General features: G+C 41.9%; 1 protein-coding gene across 1 annotated transcript in view; it reads left to right on the top strand.

Moving 5' to 3' along the window:
- LOC139755260 (condensin complex subunit 1-like) overlaps positions 1-21,989 on the top strand; it is a 549,693-nt gene that overhangs the window by 30,393 nt on the left and 497,311 nt on the right. Inside the window, exon 3 of the mRNA XM_071673408.1 lies at positions 12,405-12,545. Within this exon, the coding sequence (XP_071529509.1) occupies positions 12,405-12,545 (141 nt within the window). The remainder of the gene's footprint in view (positions 1-12,404; positions 12,546-21,989) is intronic.

Raw genomic sequence — 21,989 nt, 5'->3', positions numbered from 1 at the left:
AAGGAAACAAATGAAAGAATGGCCCAACCCACCCACATACACATGTATATACATACACGTCCACACACGCACATATACATACCTATACATCTCAACATATACATATATATACACACAGACATATACATACATACGCATGTACATAATTCATACTGTCTGCCCTTATTCATTTCCCGTCGCCACCCCGCCACACATGAAATGACAACCCCATCCCCCCAAATGTGCACGAGGTAGCACAAGGAAAAGACAACAAAGGCCACATTTGTTCACACTCAGTCTCTAGCTGTCATGTATAATGCACCGAAACCACAGCTCCCTTTTCACATCCAGGCCCCACAAAACTTTCCAATGTTTACCCCAGACATTTCACATGCCCTGGTCCAATCCATTAACAGCATGTCAACCCCGGTATACCGCATCGTTCCAATTCACTCTATTCCTTGTACACCTTTCACCCTCCTGTATGTTCAGGCCAAGATCACTCAGAATCTTTTTCACTCCATCTTTCCTCCTCCAATTTGGTCTCCCACTTCTCCTTGTTCCCTCCACCTCTGACACATATATCCTCTTTGTCAATCTTTCCTCACTAATTCTCTCCAGGTGACCATACCATTTCAAAACACTCTCATCTGCTCTCTCAACCACACTCTTTTTATTACCACACATCTCTCTTACCCTTTCATTACTTACTTGATCAGACCACCTCATTTCCAACCATCTCATTTCCAACACATCCACCATCCTCCAGACAACTCTATCCGTAGCCCACGCCTTGCAACCATATAACATTGCTTGACCCACTATTCCTTCAAACATACCCATTTTTGCTTTCCAAGATAATGTTCTCGGCTTCCATACATTTTTCAACGCTTCCAGAATTTTCACCCCCTCCCCCACCTTATGATTCACTTCAGCTTCCATGGTTCCATCCTCTGCCAAATCCACTCTCACATATCTAAAACACTTCACTTCCAGTTTTTCTCCATTCAAACTTACCTCCCAGTTGACTTGTCCCTCAACCCTACTGTACCTAATAACCTTGCTCTTATTCACATTTACTTTCAGCTTTCTTCTTTCACACACTTTACCAAACTCAGTCACCAGCTTCAGCAGTTTCTCACCCAAATCAGCCACCAGTGCTGTATCATCAGCGAACAACAACTGACTCACTTCCCAAGCTCTCTAACCCACAACAGACTGCATACTTGCCTGTCTTTCCAAAACTTTTGCATTCACCTCCCTAACAACCCCATCCATAAACAAATTAAACAACCGTGGAGATATCACGCACCCCTACCGTAAACCAACATTCACTGAGAACCAATCACTTTCCTCTCTTCCTACACATACACATGCCTTACATCCTCAATAAAAACTTTTCACTGCTTCTAACAACTTGCCTCCCACACCATATATTCTTAATACCTTCCAAAGAGCATCTCTATTTACTCTATCATATGCCTTCTCCAGATCCATAAATGCTACATACAAATCCATTTGCTTTTCTAAGTATTTCTCACATACATTCTTCAAAGCAAACACCTGATCCACACATCCTTTACCGCTTCTGAAACCACACTGCTCTTCCCCAATCTGATGCTCTGTACATGCCTTCACCCTCTCAATCAATACCCTCCAATATAATTTCCCAGGAATACTCAACAAACTTTTTTTTTTTTTTTTTTTTTTTTTTATACTTTGTCGCAGTCTCCCGCGCCTGCGAGGTAGCGCAAGGAAACAGACGAAAGAAATGGCCCAACCCCCCCCCCCCCATACACATGTACATACACACGTCCACACACGCAAATATACATACCTACACAGCTTTCCATGATTTACCCCAGACGCTTCACATGCCCTGATTCAATCCACTGACAGCACGTCAACCCCTGTATACCACATGACTCCAATTCACTCTATTTCTTGCCCTCCTTTCACCCTCCTGCATGTTCAGGCCCCGATCACACAAAATCTTTTTCACTCCATCTTTCCACCTCCAATTTGGTCTCCCTCTTCTCCTCGTTCCCCCCACCTCCGACACATATATCCTCTTGGTCAATCTCTCCTCACTCATTCTCTCCATGTGCCCAAACCATTTCAAAACACCCTCTTCTGCTCTCTCAACCACGCTCTTTTTATTTCCACACATCTCTCTTACCCTTACGTTACTTACTCGATCAAACCACCTCACACCACACATTGTCCTCAAACATCTCATTTCCAGCACATCCATCCTCCTGCGCACATCTCTATCCATAGCCCACGCCTCGCAACCATACAACATTGTTGGAACCACTATTCCCTCAAACATACCCATTTTTGCTTTCCGAGATAATGTTCTCGACTTCCACACATTTTTCAAGGCTCCCAAAATTTTCGCCCCCTCCCCCACCCTATGATCCACTTCCGCTTCCATGGTTCCATCCGCTGACAGATCCACTCCCAGATATCTAAAACACTTCACTTCCTCCAGTTTTTCTCCATTCAAACTCACCTCCCAATTGACTTGACCCTCACCCCTACTGTACCTAATAACCTTGCTCTTATTCACATTTACTCTCAACTTTCTTCTTCCACACACTTTACCAAACTCAGTCACCAGCTTCTGCAGTTTCTCACATGAATCAGCCACCAGCGCTGTATCATCAGCGAACAACAACTGACTCACTTCCCAAGCTCTCTCATCCCCAACAGACTTCATACTTGCCCCTCTTTCCAGGACTCTTGCATTTACCTCCCTTACAACCCCATCCATAAACAAATTAAACAACCATGGAGACATCACACACCCCTGCCGCAAACCTACATTCACTGAGAACCAGTCACTTTCCTCTCTTCCTACACGTACACATGCCTTACATCCTCGATAAAAACTTTTCACTGCTTCTAACAACTTTCCTCCCACACCATATATTCTTAATACCTTCCACAGAGCATCTCTATCAACTCTATCATATGCCTTCTCCAGATCCATAAATGCTACATACAAATCCATTTGCTTTTCTAAGTATTTCTCACATACATTCTTCAAAGCAAACACCTGATCCACACATCCTCTACCACTTCTGAAACCGCACTGCTCTTCCCCAATCTGATGCTCTGTACATGCCTTCACCCTCTCAATCAATACCCTCCCATATAATTTACCAGGAATACTCAACAAACTTATACCTCTGTAATTTGAGCACTCACTCTTATCCCCTTTGCCTTTGTACAATGGCACTATGCACGCATTCCGCCAATCCTCAGGCACCTCACCATGAGTCATACATACATTAGATAACCTTACCAACCAGTCAACAATACAGTCACCCCCTTTTTTAATAAATTCCACTGCAATACCATCCAAACCCTCTGCCTTGCCAGCTTTCATCTTCCGCAAAGCTTTAACTACCTCCTCTCTGCCAAACCATTTTCCCTAACCCTCTCACTTTGCACACCACCTCAACCAAAACACCCTATATCTGCCATTCTATCATCAAACACATTCAACAAACCTTCAAAATACTCACTCTATCTCTTTCTCACATTAAAAGTACTTAACAGTAAAAAATATGAAATACCATGAATGCAATGGAAAGATGTGTTTAGGCATGGAATTTTTCACTTGTAACATCATGTCGCTGCTCAAAAAACTTCGGATTTTGGAGCATTTTGGATTTTCGAATTGGGGTGCTCAACCTGTACAAACACGTTGCCTTGATTAGTATTCAACAATGTAAAAGTCATTAAAACCTTTGAAGCATTTTCCTAGAAAACAAGAGGTTACCATAAAGTGGTCTAGACAATAGAACAAGGTATATATGCTTTAGAATAACTTGAATGTACAGTTGAACACATCTTGCCATTTTGGGAGCGATGAAGAATGTGTGGAAGGAAAGAACCTTATCTTGGAGAGCAAAAATGGATATGTTTGAAGGAATGGTAGTTCCAACAATATCATGTGACTGCAAGGCATGAGATATAGATAGAGTTGTATGGAGGAGGGTGGATGTGTTAGAAATTAAATGTTTGAGGACAATATTTGGTGTGAGGTGGTTTGATCGAGTAAGTAATGAAACTGTAAGAGAGATATGTGGAAATAAAAAGTGTGGTCGAGAGAGCAGAGGAGGGTGTGTTGAAATGGTTTGGACATATGGAGAGAACGAGTGAGGAAAGATTGACAAAGAGGATACATATGTCAGAAGTGGAGGGAAGAAAGAGAAGCAGGAGACCAAATTGGAAGTGGATGGATGGAGTAAAAACGATTTTGAGCGATCTTGGCCTGAACATACAGGAGGATGAGAGGCTTGTAAGGAATAGAGTGAATTGGAATGATGTGGTATGCTGGGGTCGACATGCTGTCAGTGGAATGAACCAGGGCATGTGAAATGTCTTGGGTAAACCATGGAAAGGTGTGGGGCCTGGAAGTGTATAGGGAGCTGCGGTTTCGGTGCTTTACACATGACAGCTAGAGACTTAGTGTGAATGAATGTGGCCTTTTTTGTCTGTTTTCCTGGCACTACCTTGCTGAAGCAGGGGATAGCAGTGCTGTTTCCTGTAGGGCGGGGTAGTGCCAAGAATGGATGAAGGCAAGCAAGTATGAATATGCATATACTTATATATGTATATGTCTATGTGTATTTATGTAAATGTATATATATGTGCATATATGGATGTATATGTATGTATATATGAGTGGATGGGCCATTCTTCATTTGTTTCCTGGTGCTACCTCGCTGACAGGGGAAATGGCGATTGTATTTAATAGATTTGACAAATATGTTTTCATACATATTTGCCATTTCCCACATTAGTGAGGTAGCATTTAGAACAGAGGACTGAACCCAAAAAGGAAAATCCTCACTTGGCCCCCTTCTCTGTTCCTTCTTTCAAAAAAGTAAGAACTGGAAGGGAGGATTTCCTGACACCTGTTCCACCTGGACCTCCCTAAAGGTGGTGGCCACAGCAATATAGTCTCTATACCTAGTGAACTCCAGTGCAGATTCTAAGCCATTATTGCCTCACCCTCAACAGGTCACAGGCAGAGAGCAACTCTTATATGCAGTGTTTGCAGAGGCTTTTACCTACTTTTCCTTCTGACTTCCTATGCCTGATGCTCCTACCTACTACCTCTACCCAAAGTTTCTACCCAGTGCTCTTGCCTAATTGTTCCCACCTACTACTTCTATCTATTGCCTCTATCATTTTCTCAAAATACATGGTTAGCGCAAAGTGCTCATCACAGGAAAAGCTAGAGCTATGAACAATGAGCTATTTGAGTTAAGTGTTGTCAAGTGCTGTGTATGAAAAGGAGAGATTATATGTCTGTGGACAGAATGCCCGTAGTCCACGTGCAGGTGAGGCAGAATAAAAAGATAGCTACCTGGATCAGAGGAGTGCAACTTGACAATCATTGAAGTGCTGGCTCACCGTGCAGCCATCACTAACCCTCCTGATATACATACAGGCAGGTATTGTTGGTTATATACATCCTTGGTTGTTGGGTGCCTACTACCTACCAATGCTGTCAAGGTAGGGAAAGGGAATTCCTGGGGAAACAGTTACTGATACCCACTGAAACATCATGTGAGGCCTGCAAGTGATTGTGTTTGTAATCTTCATATATTATTTCCTTTCTAGTGAAGAGTAATGTAGACATAATTGCTTAATATCATAATTTTTATGAAGGGTACTGGGGAATTTTACTGAAAAGTGACATTGAGTACTAATATTTAGGTTGAGATGGGATTAAAACTCCTCCTAAAGCCTTTGAAAGAACAATTTAACCCATAAAATGTATTCCATATGATGTTTCTTGGATTAAACAAAGATATATCAGTTCCCTGCTATGTTTTGAGGCTCAATAACTGGTCACTATGCAGACATATAATCTAGCAGGAATTTTATTATTTTTTTTTATAAAAGAAATACTTAGAAAAGCAAATGGGTTTGTATGTAGCATTTATGGATCTGGAGAAGGCGTATGATAGAGTTGATAGAGATGCTCTGTGGAAGGTATTAAGAATATATGGTGTGGGAGGCAAGTTGTTAGAAGCAGTGAAAAGTTTTTATCGAGGATGTAAGGCATGTGTACGTGTAGGAAGAGAGGAAAGTGATTGGTTCTCAGTGAATGTAGGTTTGCGTGAGGGGTGTGTGATGTCTCCATGGTTGTTTAATTTGTTTATGGATGGGGTTGTTAGGGAGGTGAATGCAAGAGTTTTGGAAAGAGGGGCAAGTATGAAGTCTGTTGGGGATGAGAGAGCTTGGGAAGTGAGTCAGTTGTTGTTCGCTGATGATACAGCGCTGGTGGCTGATTCACGTGAGAAACTGCAGAAGCTGGTGACTGAGTTTGGTAAAGTGTGTGAAAGAAGAAAGTTAAGAGTAAATGTGAATAAGAGCAAGGTTATTAGGTACAGTAGGGTTGAGGGTCAAGTCAGTTGGGAGGTAAGTTTGAATGGAGAAAAACTGGAGGAAGTAAAGTGTTTTAGATATCTGGGAGTGGATCTGGCAGCGGATGGAACCATGGAAGCGGAAGTGGATCATAGGGTGGGGGAGGGGGCGAAAATCCTGGGAGCCTTGAAGAATGTGTGGAAGTTGAGAACATTATCTCGGAAAGCAAAAATGGGTATGTTTGAAGGAATAGTGGTTCCAACAATGTTGTATGGTTGTGAGGCGTGGGCTATGGATAGAGTTGTGCGCAGGAGGATGGATGTGCTGGAAATGAGATGTTTGAGGACAATGTGTGGTGTGAGGTTGTTTGATCGAGTAAGTAACGTAAGGGTATGAGAGATGTGTGGAAATAAAAAGAGCGTGGTTGAGAGAGCATAAGAGGGTGTTTTGAAATGGTTTGGGCACATGGAGAGAATGAGTGAGGAAAGATTGACCAAGAGGATATATGTGTCAGAGGTGGAGGGAATGAGGAGAAGTGGGAGACCAAATTGGAGATGGAAAGATGGAGTGAAAAAGATTTTGTGTGATCGGGGCCTGAACATGCAGGAGGGTGAAAGGAGGGCAAGGAATAGAGTGAATTGGATCAATGTGGTATACCGTGGTTGACGTGCTGTCAGTTGGATTGAATCAAGGCATGTGAAGCGTCTGGGGTAAACCATGGAAAGCTGTGTAGGTATGTATATTTGTGTGTGTGGACGTATGTATATACATGTGTATGAGGGTGGGTTGGGCCATTTCTTTCGTCTGTTTCCTTGCGCTACCTCGCAAACGCGGGAGACAGTGACAAAGCAAAAAAAAAAAATAAAAAAAAATAAACAAGGAATTATTTCAGTGTTGTACACTTTTTAAATCACAACAACCATCGTTTTCTATTAATAGACATCTATATACTTCAGTTAAAGTAAGGGGTAGGTCACTGTACATGATGTGAACTGTTGGTTAAAAAGTTGTATATCTATCATCTAGTTTTTTTGGTTATTTCCTTTCACATTTTATATGCTTATGACTCCGTATGATTTTATAATTTATGTTGGGTCATCTGTTTTCAATGTGGTTTTTGGCTTGCTGAAGACCGATTCATATTACCTTTTTAGAATTCACCCTTATTCTGTCTATCTCCCTATCTATATATATCTCTGATGCCCATTCCCTCCAGGAACTCCATCAAGGGGGTGGCCATGGCAAAAAAGTCTCCATAACTGTTGAACTCCAGCACTGCTTCTTAACCTTTAGTGCCTCACCCTTAACAGGCCACTGGCAGAGGGCAACTCTAGTGCAGTGTTTTGAGAGACTTCTACCTAATAAGCCTACCAACTGTTTCTGCCTAATGTGTCTACCTAATATTCATGCCTAACGTTACAACTTACTACTTCTACCTTATGTTTCTACCTCCAGCTCCCGTCTCACGCTCCTGTTGCTCCTATCATTTTGCCAAAAGGCAGGACTAGCGCAAAGAGCTCACTACAGGAAAATTTAGAGTTGTGAAGAATGAGTTGTGTGAGTTAAGTGCAGTCAAGTGTTATTTGTGACATGGAGAGATTGTATGTTTGTGGACAGAATACCATATTCTGGCAGCCATGTGTAGAAATACTTTTCTGTTTTTAGGGGGCCAGTGGAGTTTGTGGTCCTGGATTTGTGTTGTTGTAAACCAGTTAGATACTGTGGAAGACCTTGTTGTAATAATGTCCAGTAACCTAACCTTCACTGAACACAGCAAAGCAATGGTTGCCTTTTGCAAAGGGATGGTGAGCTGGATCATGTGGACTTTCAAGACAAGGGAAGAAAAACCAGTGTATTGTAACATCTCCCTCTAAGGCAGGCAAAATTGCAGAATTAAGTGTTCAGAGAACTTTCACAACAGGTATTAATGTGGTGAAGGACTTGCATTACTGGGAATAGCTGAAATCTCATAGGCTATACTTGCAGAAGCGCTGATGGGAGAGGTGTTGAAATTCAATGTGCCAAGTCTTACAAGAATTGATATTGCTGTATTCTAAAATCACTCTCCAAGGCAGGCAAAATTGTAGAATTAGAAAGTGTTCAGAGATCTTTCACAGCCCATATTAATGTGGTAAAATAATTCCATTACCAGGAATGGCTGAAATCTGGAGTGTGTATGGGAGAGATATTATTATATATACCTGGAAATTTGTAGAAGGTATGGTTCCTGACATGCATTTGGAAATAACACCCATCTAGCATTACAGGCATGGAAGACTTTGTAAGATAATGCCTCTGAAAGCAAAATGCACAATTTGACAAAAATAAAGAACACCTTAAACATTCAGGACCCAAGACTCTTCATCACCTTGCCTGCTATCATCAGAAACACCATGAGATGCACAGTTGGAAAGTTCAAGTGTGCTCTGGACAAGCACCTACAAAGTGTACCAGACTGGCTAGGCTGTGGGGGCTGTGTAGGCCTGTGGGCTGCAGCTTCCTACAGCTCGCTTAGCCAGTGACCCAACCCATCAGTTTGGGCCCAGCCTGAGCTGTAGAGGGTAGAATACCCCCGAAGACTTCACCAGATAATCACAGATAGGTCATTACTGTGTAAATGGTTCAAAATTAAACAGTATGAAGGTGCAACTGTTTTACTTCCAATGCCTAATTATTTATACAGTTCATGACTTTTCACCTTTACTTTTGTGTGAATCTTTATTTTTATAAACGGTTAAAGAAATATTTTACTTTAGACACAAGTATACTGTCAAAATATTGTCAAGTATGATATATTTTACTTTGTCGCTGTCTCCCACATCAGAGAGGTAGCGCAAGGAAACTGACAAAAGAATGGCCAAACCCACCCACATACACATGTATATACATACACGTCCACACACGCAAATATACATACCTATACATCTTAACGTATACATATATATACACACACAGACGTATACATATATACACATGTACATAATTAATACTGTCTGCCTTTATTCATTCCCATCGCCACCCCGCCACACATGAAATAACAACCCCCTCCCCCCGCATGTGCATGAGGTAGCGCTAGGAAAAGACAACAAAGGCCACATTCGTTCACACTCAGTCTCTAGCTGTCATGTATAATGCACCGAAACCACAGCTCCCTTTCCACATCCAGGTCCCACAAAACTTTCCATGGTTTACCCAGACGCTTCACATGCCCTGGTTCAATCCATTGACAGCACATCGACCTTGGTATACCACATCGCTCCAATTCACTCTATTCTGCCCTTCACCCTCCTGCATGTTCAGGCCCCGATCACTCAAAATCTTTTTCACTCTATCTATCCACCTCCAATTTAGTCTTCCTTTTCTCCTCGTTCCCTCCACCTCTGACACATAAATCCTCTTGGTCAATCTTTCCCCACTTATTCTCTCCATGTGACTAAACCATTTCAAAACACCCTCTTCTGCTCTCTCAACCACTCTCTTTTTATTACCACACACCTCTCTTACCCAATTATTACTTACTCGATCAAACCACCTCACACCACAAATTGTCCTCAAACATCTTATTTCCAGCACATCCACCCTCCTCTGCACAACTCTATCTATAGTCCACTCCTCGCAACCATGTAACATTGTTGGAACCACTATTCCTTCAAACATACCCATTTTTGCTTTCCATGATAATGTTCTCAACTTCCACTTATTCTTCAACACTCCCAGAACTTTCGCCCCTCCCCCACCCTATGATTCACTTCCACTTCCATGGTTCCATCCGCTGCCAGATCCACTCCCACATATCTAAAACACTTCACTTCCTCCAGTTTCTCTCCATTCAAACTTACCTCCCAGTTGACTTGCCCCTCAACCCTACTGTTCCTAATAACCTTGCTCTTATTCACATTTACTCTCAGCTTTCTTCTTTCACACACTTTACCAAACTCAGTCACCAGCTTGTGCAGTTTCTCACCCGAATCAGCCACCAGCGCTGTATCGTCAGCAAACAACAACTGAGTCACTTCCCAAGCTCTCTCATTCACAACAGACTGAATACTTGCCCGTCTTTCCAAAACTCTTGCATTCACCTCCCTAACAACCCCATCCATAAACAAATTAAACAACCATGGAGACATCACACACCCCTGCCGCAAACCAACATTCACTGAGAACCAATCGCTTTCCTCTCTTCCTACACGTACACATATCTTACATCCTCGATAAAAACTTTTTACTGCTTCTAACAACTTGCCTCCCACACCATGTATTCTTAATACCTTCCACAGAGCATCTCTATCAACTCTATCATATGCCTTCTTCAGATCCATAAATGCTACATACAAATCCATTTGCTTTTCTAAGTATTTCTCACACACATTCTTCATAGCAAACACCTGATCCACACATCCTCCATCACTTCTGAAACCACACTGCTCTTCCCCAATCTGCTCTGTACATGCCTTCACCCTCTCAATCAATACCCTCCCATTTAATTTCCCCGGAATACTCAACAAACTTATACCTCTGTAATTTGAGCACTCACTTTTATCCCCTTTGCCTTTGTACAATGGCACTATGCAAGCATTCCGCCAATCCTCATGCACTTCACCATGAGTCACACATACATTGGATAACCACCAAACAGTCAACAATACAGTCACCCCCTTTTTTAATAAATTCCACTGCAATACCATCCAAACCTGCTGCCTTGCCGGCTTTCATCTTCCGCAAAACTTTTACTACCTCTTCTCTGTTTACCAAATCATTCTCCCTAACCCTCTCACTTTGCACACCATCTCGACCAAAACACCCTATATCTGCCACTCTATCATCAAACACATTTAAAAAACCTTCAAAATACTCACTCCATCTCCTTCTCACATAACCACTACTTGTTATCACCTCCCCATTAGCCCCCTTCACTGAAGTTCCCATTTGTTCCCTTGTCTTACGCACTTTATTTACCTCCTTCCAAAACATCTTTTTATTCTCCCTAAAATTTAATAATGCTCTCTCACCTCAACTCTCATTTGCCCTCTTTTTTGCCTCTTGCACCTTTCTCTTGACCTCGTGCCTCTTTCTTTTATACATCTCCCACTCATTTGCATTTTTTCCCTGCAAAAATCATCCAAATGCCTTTCTCTTCTCTTTCACTAATAATCTTACTTCTTCATCCCACCATTCACTACCTTTTCTAATCTGCCCACCTCCCATGCTTCTCATGCCACAAGCATCCCTTGCGCAAGCCATCACTGCTACCCTAAATACATCCCATTCCTCCCCCACTCCCCTTACGTCCTTTGTTCTCACTTTTTACCATTCTGTACTCAGTCTCTCCTGGTACTTCCTCACACAAGTCTCCTTCCCAAGCTCACTTACTCTTACCACTCTCTTCACCCCAACATTCTCTCTTCTTTTCTGGAAACCTTTATAAATCTTCACCTTCACCTCCACAAGATAATTATCAGACATCCTTCCAGTTGCACCTCTCTGCATATTAACATCCAAAAGTCTCTCTTTCGCACGCCTATCAATTAACACGTAATCGAATAATGCTCTCTGGCCATCTCTCCTCCTTACATACGTATACTTATGTATATCTCTCTTTTCAAACCAGGTATTCCTAATCACCAGTTCTTTTTCAGCACATAAATCTACAAGCTCTTCACCATTTCCATTTACAACACTGAACACCCCATGTACACCAATTATTACCTCAACTGCCACATTACTCACCTTTGCACTCAAATCACCCATCACTGTAACCCAGTCTTGTGCATCAAAACTACTAACACACTTCCTCAGCTTCTCCCAAAACACTTGCCTCTCATGATCTTTCTTCTCATACCCAAGTAAGATATCTAAGGAAAATGCTCTTGAAACTAGTTTATTATCATGTCTGGCACTGCCTTGGTTCAACAGATGCTGGATGATAATCTTTTTTTTTTTCTCTCCCTTGAAGTCTATAATGATACACTCTACATATTGAATTTTAGAGGTATGTTCCTTTTTATAACTGCATCTGTTTGTTATTTCCCCAGAGGCACAAGTCATGTTTAGACAAGATGGACCAAAGTTTATAATTAGAGATCAGTGCTTTGATGCTTTGTACAGTGTTTTAGTCAACTTTGCTGCTGTTGATGAAGAATTTAAACACCGATCATGGGATCTACTTGTTAAAGGTTAGTAAGCTGAATAGTGTCTTCTGCTGAGCTTGGCAGCTTTAATTCTAAATTTTTACTTTCCTTTTGAAGTTTCTTGAAGATTGTAAATTACAGGGCACTAGAAAGAGAGCTCATAGGGTAATCAGAACTAATAAAAGAACCAGATGCTTCAGATGTTGCATGTGTATTTGAAAATATATTTATATCTTATTATTTATTTTGCTTTGTCGCTGTCTCCCGCGTTTGCGAGGTAGCGCAAGGAACAGATGAAAGAAATGGCCCAACCCACCCCCATACACATGTATATACATACACATCCACACACGCAAATATACATACCTACACAACTTTCCATGGTTTACCCCAGACGCTTCACATGCCCTGATTCAATCCACTGACAGCACGTCAACCCCGGTATACCACATCGATCCAATTCACTCTATTCCTTGCCCGCCGTTTCACCCTCTTGCATGTTCAGGCCCCGATCACTCAAAATCTTTTTCACTCCATCTTTCCACCTCCAATTTGGTCTCCCACTTCTCCTCGTTCCCTCCACCTCCGACACATATATCCTCTTTGTCAATCTTTCCTCACTCATTCTCTCCACGTGCCCAAACCATTTCAAAACACCCTCCTCTGCTCTCTCAACCACGCTCTTTTTATTTCCACACATCTCTCTCACCCTTACAGTACTTACTCCATCAAACCACCTCACACCACACATTGTCCTCAAACATCTCATTTCCAGCACACCCACCCTCCTGCGCACAACTCTGTCCATAGCCCACGCCTCACAACCATACAACATTGTTGGAACCACTATTCCTTCAAACTTACCCAATTTTGCTTTCCGAGATAATGTTCTCGACTTCCACACATTCTTCAAGGCTCCCAGGATTTTCGCCCCCTCCCCACACTGTGATTCACTTCCCCTTCCATGGTTCCATCTGCTGCCAGATCCACTCCCAGATATCTAAAACACTTTACTTCCTCCAGTTTTTCTTCATTCAAAACTTACCTCCCAATTGACTTGACCCTCAACCCTACTGTACCTAATAACCTTGCTCTTATTTACATTTACTCTCAACTTGTATTAACATGTATTTGAAAAAATGACGTAATAAATTTCAGTGCTGTAGCACACTGGACAGATAAAGGCTTGATAGATTACAACGAATTCCATTTCAGATTTTCAGCTGAGGTATAGAGAATTATTGTTTTCAAGTAAATTAAAACTAATGTCTCCATCCTCTAGTGTGTTCTGTGAGCATACGAGATTCTGTAGGATGTTCTTGTCTCAGAGAAACAGGGTTAAGATCAACTAACTGTCAGTGTTTCTGGTAAGGAAACACTAGCTTTCTGAGCTTGTTGCCACCCATCCAGCCATGTTATTAGCGGCTTGCTTTTTTGGGTCTGCTGTCACCCACTCAGAGACCGCCATAGAAATAAAGCCTTAGATTAATAACTCCTGACCATTAAGCAGCTAAGATTCCTCTTTAAATTGCATACAGAAAAGAAGTCTACTAGTTTTGTTATTTCCACCTCATGGATCAGTATCCTTTATATTTCTTGTTTTGTATATACTGTGTATTTAGATTATTTGTGTGATGTGGTGAGTGTTTTAGAATACTCATATATAAAAGATTCTTTCTTTCTTTCATGCTTGCTCATTGTTTCCCTCATTAGTGAGGTAGCATCAGGAACAGACAACTGAGCCTTAGAGGAAAATCTGCTCTTGGCTTCTTACTCTGTTCCTTCTTTTAGAAAGGAATGATACAGCTTCTTACGCCAGCCCATCTTGGTTGCCTTCTTCGAATATTGGAGATACTTGGATAGTATTCTTTGCCTCTGTCCTCAAGAATGATATGTGGATATATGTGTATATCCACTCCTAGGGGTGTTTCCATACTCCACCTGCTCAGAGTTAAATTGCGAGTGAAAAGTAATTTTTGGTGAGGCCGTATCATTTACAGTGCACTCACCAAAGAACTTTTCACTCCAAAGAAGTTTACATTTTCCCGTTGCTGGAATTAGTGCACCCTTGTAGTGCAGGAGCCATGAGAAAAGTCTAAGGTGATACCAGAACTCTTTTATAACATTTGTTCCTGGAGTATTGATAATGATGATACTAGCTAATAGTAATGATAATCTATATATATTTCTGATGCCTGTTCCCCCTGGAACTCCCTCAAGGTGGTGCCCATAGTAATAGTGTCTCCATAACTAGTGAACTCCAGTGCCACTTCATAGCCCTTAGTGTCTCACCTTTAACAAGCCAGTGGCAAAGGGTAACACTAGCACAGTGTTTGCAGAGGCTTCTACCTAATGTTCCTACTGATTACTTCTATCTAATGTTTCAACTGATTACTTCTATCTAATGTTCCTACTCTCTACTTCTACCTAATGCTTCTACCTAAATTTTCCTACGTACCACCTCTATCTGCTGCTCCTCGCATTTTGCCAAAAGGCAGGGTTAACCTAGATTGATCACTGCAAGAAACTCCAGAGTTATGAAGAAAGAGCTGTGTGAGTTAAGCGTTGTCAGGTGTTATGTATAACAAGGAGAGATTGTATGTTTGTTGACAGAATGTCAGTAGTCCACATGTGAGTGAGGCAGAAAGAAAAAACAACCACCTGGGTCAGAGGAGTGCAGCTTGACAACCACTGAAGTGCTGGTTCACTAAGCAGCTGTCACTAGTCCTCCAGATACCCAGGCAGGTAGTACTTCTGACCCAGGTTGCTGTCTTTTCTTTCTGCCTCGCCTACATGTGGACTGCTGGCATTCTGTCTGCAAACATACAAAATCTCTCTTCTGGTCACACACAACACTTAACTTACACAGATCATTCTTCGTAACTCAAGCTTTTCCTGTGGTGAGAGCGATTTCCTAGCTCTGCCTTCTGGCAAAATGGTAGAAGCAGTAGAAAGAGGTAGTAGGTAGGATCATTTAGGTAGAAGTAGTAGGTAGGAACATTGGTAGTATAGTAGTCAGTAGGAACATTAGGTAGGAGCCTTTGCAAACACTCTGCTAAACTGGCCCTCTGCCAGTGGCTTGTTAAGGGTGAGGCATTAAAGGCTAAGAAGTGGCACCAGAGTTCACTAGTTATGGAGACTCTATTGCTGTGGCCACCCCCTTGAGGGAGTTCCTGAAGGGAACAGGGATCAGAGATATAAATAGATAGATAGATAGACCTCCCTGGTCGTTAGCTGCCTGTCAGCTACTACCTACAACATAATGATTATAATGATAATGATGACATTGATAGTAATGATAATGATGATATATTTTTCCCTCTAAGGCTCAGTCCTTTGTTTTTAACACTGCCTCGCTGATGCGGGAAATGGCGAATGTATGAAATTTTTTTTTCCATACTTGATTGCTGGTTCTCATGTTAGTGAGGTATTGTCAGGAAACAGACAAAGAAAGACACATCTACTCACATGCAGATATATATACATATGCACATATACACATACATTTACACATATATATGTATATGAGTGGATGGGCCATTCTTCATCTGTTTCCTGGCGCTACCTCACTGATGCGGGAAACAGCAATTAAGTATAATAGAAAAAATAAACACATATACTTACACATATGTATACATATATGCTCATGTGCATATTCATACTTCCTCGTCTTCAGCCTATTACTGCACCTTGCATCAGTGAAGTAGTGCCAGAAAACAGTCACAAAAAAAGGCCACAGGTGCTCACATCTATACATGGGCTGATGTGTAATTATGATAATTGATATAATGATAATGATATTAGTGATGGTTTCTTTGAATACGAACATGAGTAATGTGGCAGTTTAGGGTATAATTAGTGTGCTTGGGGTAGTCAGTGTTGTGAATGGATATGGTGAAGAGCTTGTGGATTTGAATGCTGAAAAATGACTGGTGATTGGGAATACTGGTTTAAAAAGAGATATACAGAGAACAAATTGGAGGTGGAAAGATGGAGTGAAAAAGATTTTGTATGATCGGGGCCTGAACATGCAGGAGGGTGAAAGGAGGGCAAGGAATAGAGTGAATTGGATCGATGTGGTATACCGGGGTTGACGTGCTGTCAGTGGATTGAATCAGGGCATGTGAAGCGTCTGGGGTAAACCATGGAAAGCTGTGTAGGTATGTATATTTGCGTGTGTGGACGTATGTATATACATGTGTATGGGGGTGGGTTGGGCCATTCCTTTCGTCTGTTTCCTTGTGCTACCTTGCAAACGCGGGAGACAGCGACAAAGCAGAAAAAAAAAAAATACAGAAGTATATGTGTGTGAGCAGGAGAGATGGTCAGAGGGCATTATTAGATTACATATTAATTGATAGGCATGTAAAAGACAGACTTTTGGATGTAAATGTGCTGGGAGGGGCAGCTGGTGGGATGTCTGATCATTATCTTGTGGAGGTGAAGGTGAAGATTTGTAGAGGTTTTCAAAAAATGAGGAGAGAATGTTGGGGAGAGGAAAATAGTGAGAGCAGGTGAGCTTGGAAAGGAGACATGTGAAATATATCTGGAGAGATTGAGTGTAGAATGGCAAAAATTGAGAGCAAATGAAGTGAGGGGGGTGGGTGAGGAATGGGAGGTATTTAGGGGAGCAGTGACAGCATGTACAAGAGGTGCATGTGGCATGCAAAAGATGGGGGATGGACAGATTAGAAAGGATAGTGATTGGTGAGATAAAAGAAGTAAAGTTGCTAGTGAAAGAAAAGAGAGGCATTTGAATGGTACTTACAAGGAAGCAATGCAAATTACTGGAAGATGTATAAGAGAAAGAAGCAGGAGGTCAAGAGAAAGGTGCAAGGGTTGAAAAAGAGGTGCAAAGGAAAGTTGGGGTGAGAGAGTATCATTAAACTTTAGGGAGAATAAAAAGATGTTTTAGAAGGAGGTAAATAATGTGTGAAAGAGAACAAATGGGAATATCAGTAAAGATGTCAAGGGGAGAAGTGATAACAGGTAGTGATGGAGTAAGAAAGAGATGGAATAAGTATTTTGAAGGTTTGTTGAATGTGTTTGATGATAGAGTGGCAGATGTAGGGTGTTTTGGTTGGGTTGGTGTGCAAAGTGAGAGAGTCCAGGAGAGCGTTTTCGTGGAGAGAGAAGAGCTTGTGAAAACTTTGTGAAAGATGAAATGTGGCAAGGTGGTGGGAGCAGATGGATTAGACTGTGTTGTTGATTGGTTGGTAAGGATTTTTATTATATGTATGAATCATGGTGAAGTGCCTGATGATTGGCACAATTCATGCATAGTGCTATTGTACAAAAGCAAAGGGGATAAAGGTGAGTGTTCAGACTACAGAGGCATTAGTTTGTTGAGTATTCCTGGGAAATTATATGGGATGGTATTGATTGAGAGGGTGAAGGCATGTACAGAGCAGCAGATTGGGGAAGTGCAGTGTGGTTTCAGAAGTGGTAGAGGATATGTGGGTCAAGTGTTTGCTTTGAATAAAGTATGTAAGAAATAATTAGAAAAACATAGATATGTATGTAGCTTTTATGAATCTGCAGAGGGCATATGATAATGGTGAATAGAGATGCTTTGTGGAAGGTTTTAAGGGTATATGGTGTGGGAGATAAGTTGCTGGAAGCAGTGAAAAGTTTTACCAAGGATGTAATGCATGTGTATGAGTAGGAAGAGAGGAGAGTGATTGGTTTCCAGTGAATGTTGGTTTGTGGCAGGGGTGCATGGTTGTTTAATTTGTTTATGGATGGGGTTGTTAGGGAGGTGAATGCAAGAGTTTTGGAGAGAGAGGCAAGTATGCAGTCTGTTGTGGATGAGAGGTCCTGGGAAGTGATTCAGTTTTTCACTGATGATTCAGCCCTGGTGGCTGATTCGGGTGAGAAACTGCAAAGGTTGGTGACTGAGTTTGGTAAAGTGTGCAAAAGGAGAAAGTTGAGAGTAAATGTGAATAAGAGTAAGGTTATTAGGTTCAGTGGGGTTGAGGGACAAGTTAATTGGGAGGTAAATTTGAATGGGGAAAAACTGAAGGAAGTGAAGTGTTTTAGATATGTGGGAGTTTTGGAGATTGAAGCAAGTATGCAGTCTGTTGTGGATGAGAGGGCCTGGGAAGCGAGTCAGTTGTTGTTTGCTGATGATACAGCACTGTTGGCTGATTCGGGTGAGAAACTGCACAGGTTGGTGACCAAGTTTGGTAAAGTGTGTGAAAGGAGAAAGTTGAGAGAGAGGCAAGTATGCAGTCTGTTGTGGATGAGAGGGCCTGGGAAGTGAGTGTGCAAAAGGAGAAAGTTGAGAGTAAATGTGAATAAGAGCAAGGTTAGGTTAGGTTAGGTTAGGGACAAGTAAATTGGGAGGTAAGTTTGAATGGGGAAAACTGGCATAACAGAAGTGTTTTAGATATCTGGGAGTGGACTTAGCAGCAGATGGAACCATGGAAGTGGAAGTGAATCACAGGGTGGGGCAGGGGGCGAAAGTTCTTGGAGCATTGAAGAATGTGTGGAAGGCGAGAACGTTTTCTCTGAGAGCAAAAATGGGTATGTTAGAAGGAATAGTGGTTCCAACAATGTTATATAGTTGTAAGGCATGGGTTATAGATAAGGTAAGAGAGATATGTGGTAATGATAAGAGTGTGGTTGAGAGAGCAGAAGATGTGTGTTGAAATGGTTTGAATAGATGGAGAGAATGAGTGAGGAAAGATTGACAAAGAGGATATATGTGTCAGAGGTGGAGGGAACAAGGAGAAGCAGGAGACCAAATTGGAGGTTGAAGAATGGAGTGAAAAAGATTTTGAGTGATCTTGGCCTGAACATACAGGAGGGTGAAAGGCGTGCAAGGAATAGAGTGAGTTGGAACGATGTGGTTTACTGGGGTTGACATGCTGTCAGTGGACTGAACCAGGGCATGTGAAGCGTCTTGGGTAAACCATGGAAAGTTTTGTGGGGTCTGGTTGTGGAAAGGGAGCTGTGGTTTCGGTCTTTTTCTGGCTCGACCTCGCTGAAGGGGGGAATGCTATTTCCTGTGTGGTGGGGTAGTGCCAGGAATGGATGAAGGCAACAAGTATGAATATGTACATATGTATATATCTATGTGTCTCTGTATGTATGTGTTGATATGTATATGTATGTATATGTGCATGTATTTATTTATTTATTTGTTTATTTATGTATATATAATACTTAATTGCCATCTCGCGTTAGCAAGGTAGTGCAAGGAAACAGACGAGGAATGGCCCAATCCACCCATATACACATTTATATACATATACACCCACACACGTACATGTACATACATATACATTTCAACGCATACATACATATATTTTTTTTTTTTTTTTTTTTTTTTTTTAAACCATTCGCCATTTCCCGCATTAGCGAGGTAGCGCTAAGAACAGAGGACTGGGCCTTTTTTGGAATATCCTCACCTGGCCCCCCTCTGTTCCTTCTTTTGGAAAATTTAAAAAAAAAACGAGAGGGGAGGAATTCCAGCCCCCCGCTCCCTCCCCTTTTAGTCGCCTTCTACGACACGCAGGGAATACGTGGGAAGTATTCTTAAACCCCTATCCCCAGGGATATGTACACAGACATATACATATATACACATGTACATATTCACACTTGCTGCCTTCATCCATTCCTGTCGCCACCCCACCACAAATGAAACAACATCCAACCCCCCCCCCCCTCCCCTCCTCACCAGCAAGGTAGCACTAGGAAAAGACAAAAAAGGCCACATTCGTTCACATTCAGTCTCTAGCTGTCATGTGTAATGCACCGAAACAGCAACTCCCTTTCCTCATCCAGGCCCCACAGACTTTTCCTTGGTTTACCCCAAACGCTTCATGTTCCCTGGTTCAATCCATTGACAGCACATCGACCCCAGTATACCACATCATTCCAATTCACTTTCTTCCTTGCATGTCTTTCACCCTCCTGTATCTTCAAGCCCCGATTGCTCAAAATCTTTTTCACTCCATCCTTCCACCTCCAATTTGGTGTCCTGCTTCTCCTTGTTCCCTCTACCTCTGACACATATATCCTCTTTGTCATTCATTCCTCACTCATTCGCTCCATATGTCCTAACCATTTCAACACACCCTCTTCTGCTCTCTCAACTGCACTTTTTATTTCTGCACATCTCTCACCCTTTCATAACTCACTCAATCCAACCACCTCACACCGCATATTGCCTTCAAACATTTCATTTCCAACACATCCACCCTCCTCCATACAGCCCTATCTTTTGGCCATGTCTCACAACCATATGACATTGTTGGAACTACTATTCCTTGAAACATACCCATTTTTGCTCTCCTAGATAATGTTCTGTCCTCTCACACATTCTTTATCGCTCCCAGAACCTTTGCCCCCTCTCCCACCTGTGACTCACTTCTGCTTCCATGGTTCTGTTCACTGCTAAATCCACTCCCAAATATCTAAAACTCCATTTTTCTCCATTCAGGCTCACATCCCAGTTAACTTGTCCCTTAATCCTACTGAACCTAATAACCTTGATCTTATTCACATTTACTCTCAACTTTCTCCCTTCACACACTTTTCCAAACTTAGTCACCAGCTTCTGCAGTTTCTCACTTGAATCAGCCACGAGAGCTGTATCTTTGGTAAACAACAAATGACTCACTTCCCAGGCCTTCTCATCCCCAACAGACTGCATACTTGCCCTCCTCTCCAAAACTGTTGCATTTACCTCACTTACTACTCCATTCATAAGCAAATTAAACAACCATGGGGACATTACACACCCCTGCCGCAAACCGACAGTCACTGGGAACCAATCACTCTCCTCTCTTCCTACTCAAACACCTTTGATGAAAGCTTGTCTTCTTCTAGCAGCTTACCTCTCTCACCATACATTCTCAACACCTTTCACAAAACACCTATATCAGCCCTATCATATGCCTTTTCCAGATCCTTAAATGCAACATACAAATCAAAGTGTTTTTCTAAATATATCTCTTACATTCTTTTAAGCAAACAGTCTAACATTTTGAAACCATACTGCTCATCCCCAACCTGATGCTCTGTACATGCCTTCACCCCCACAGTCAGTACCCTCACATACAACTTACCACATATACTCAACAAATGTATTTCTCTGTAATTTGAAAACTCACTTTTATGCCCCTTGCTTTTATGCACTGATACTATACATGCATTCTGCCAATCCTGAGGGACCTCACCATGATCCATACTTGCACTGAAAATTTTACCAACCCATCAACAATACAAGTCATCCCCTTAGTAAATTCAACTGCAATGCCATCCACTCCAGCCATCTTGCTGCATTTCATCCTATGCAAGGCTTTCACCACCTTTTCTCTCCACCCAAGTACTGTCTGTGTCTCTCTCATATTGCATACCACCCTAACCAAAACACCATACATCTGCTGCTCTATCATCAAGCACATTTAACAAATAGCAACTTTACTTCTTCACACCGCTCACTACCCTCTCTAATCTGCACTCTTCCCACCTTTCACA

This window comes from Panulirus ornatus, chromosome 1 (assembly GCF_036320965.1).
Source record: "Panulirus ornatus isolate Po-2019 chromosome 1, ASM3632096v1, whole genome shotgun sequence".
In the NCBI taxonomy this organism is placed as follows: domain Eukaryota; kingdom Metazoa; phylum Arthropoda; class Malacostraca; order Decapoda; family Palinuridae; genus Panulirus; species Panulirus ornatus.
The sequence above is the reverse complement of the archived record's forward strand: the minus strand, read 5'-3'. Positions and strand labels throughout refer to the sequence as shown.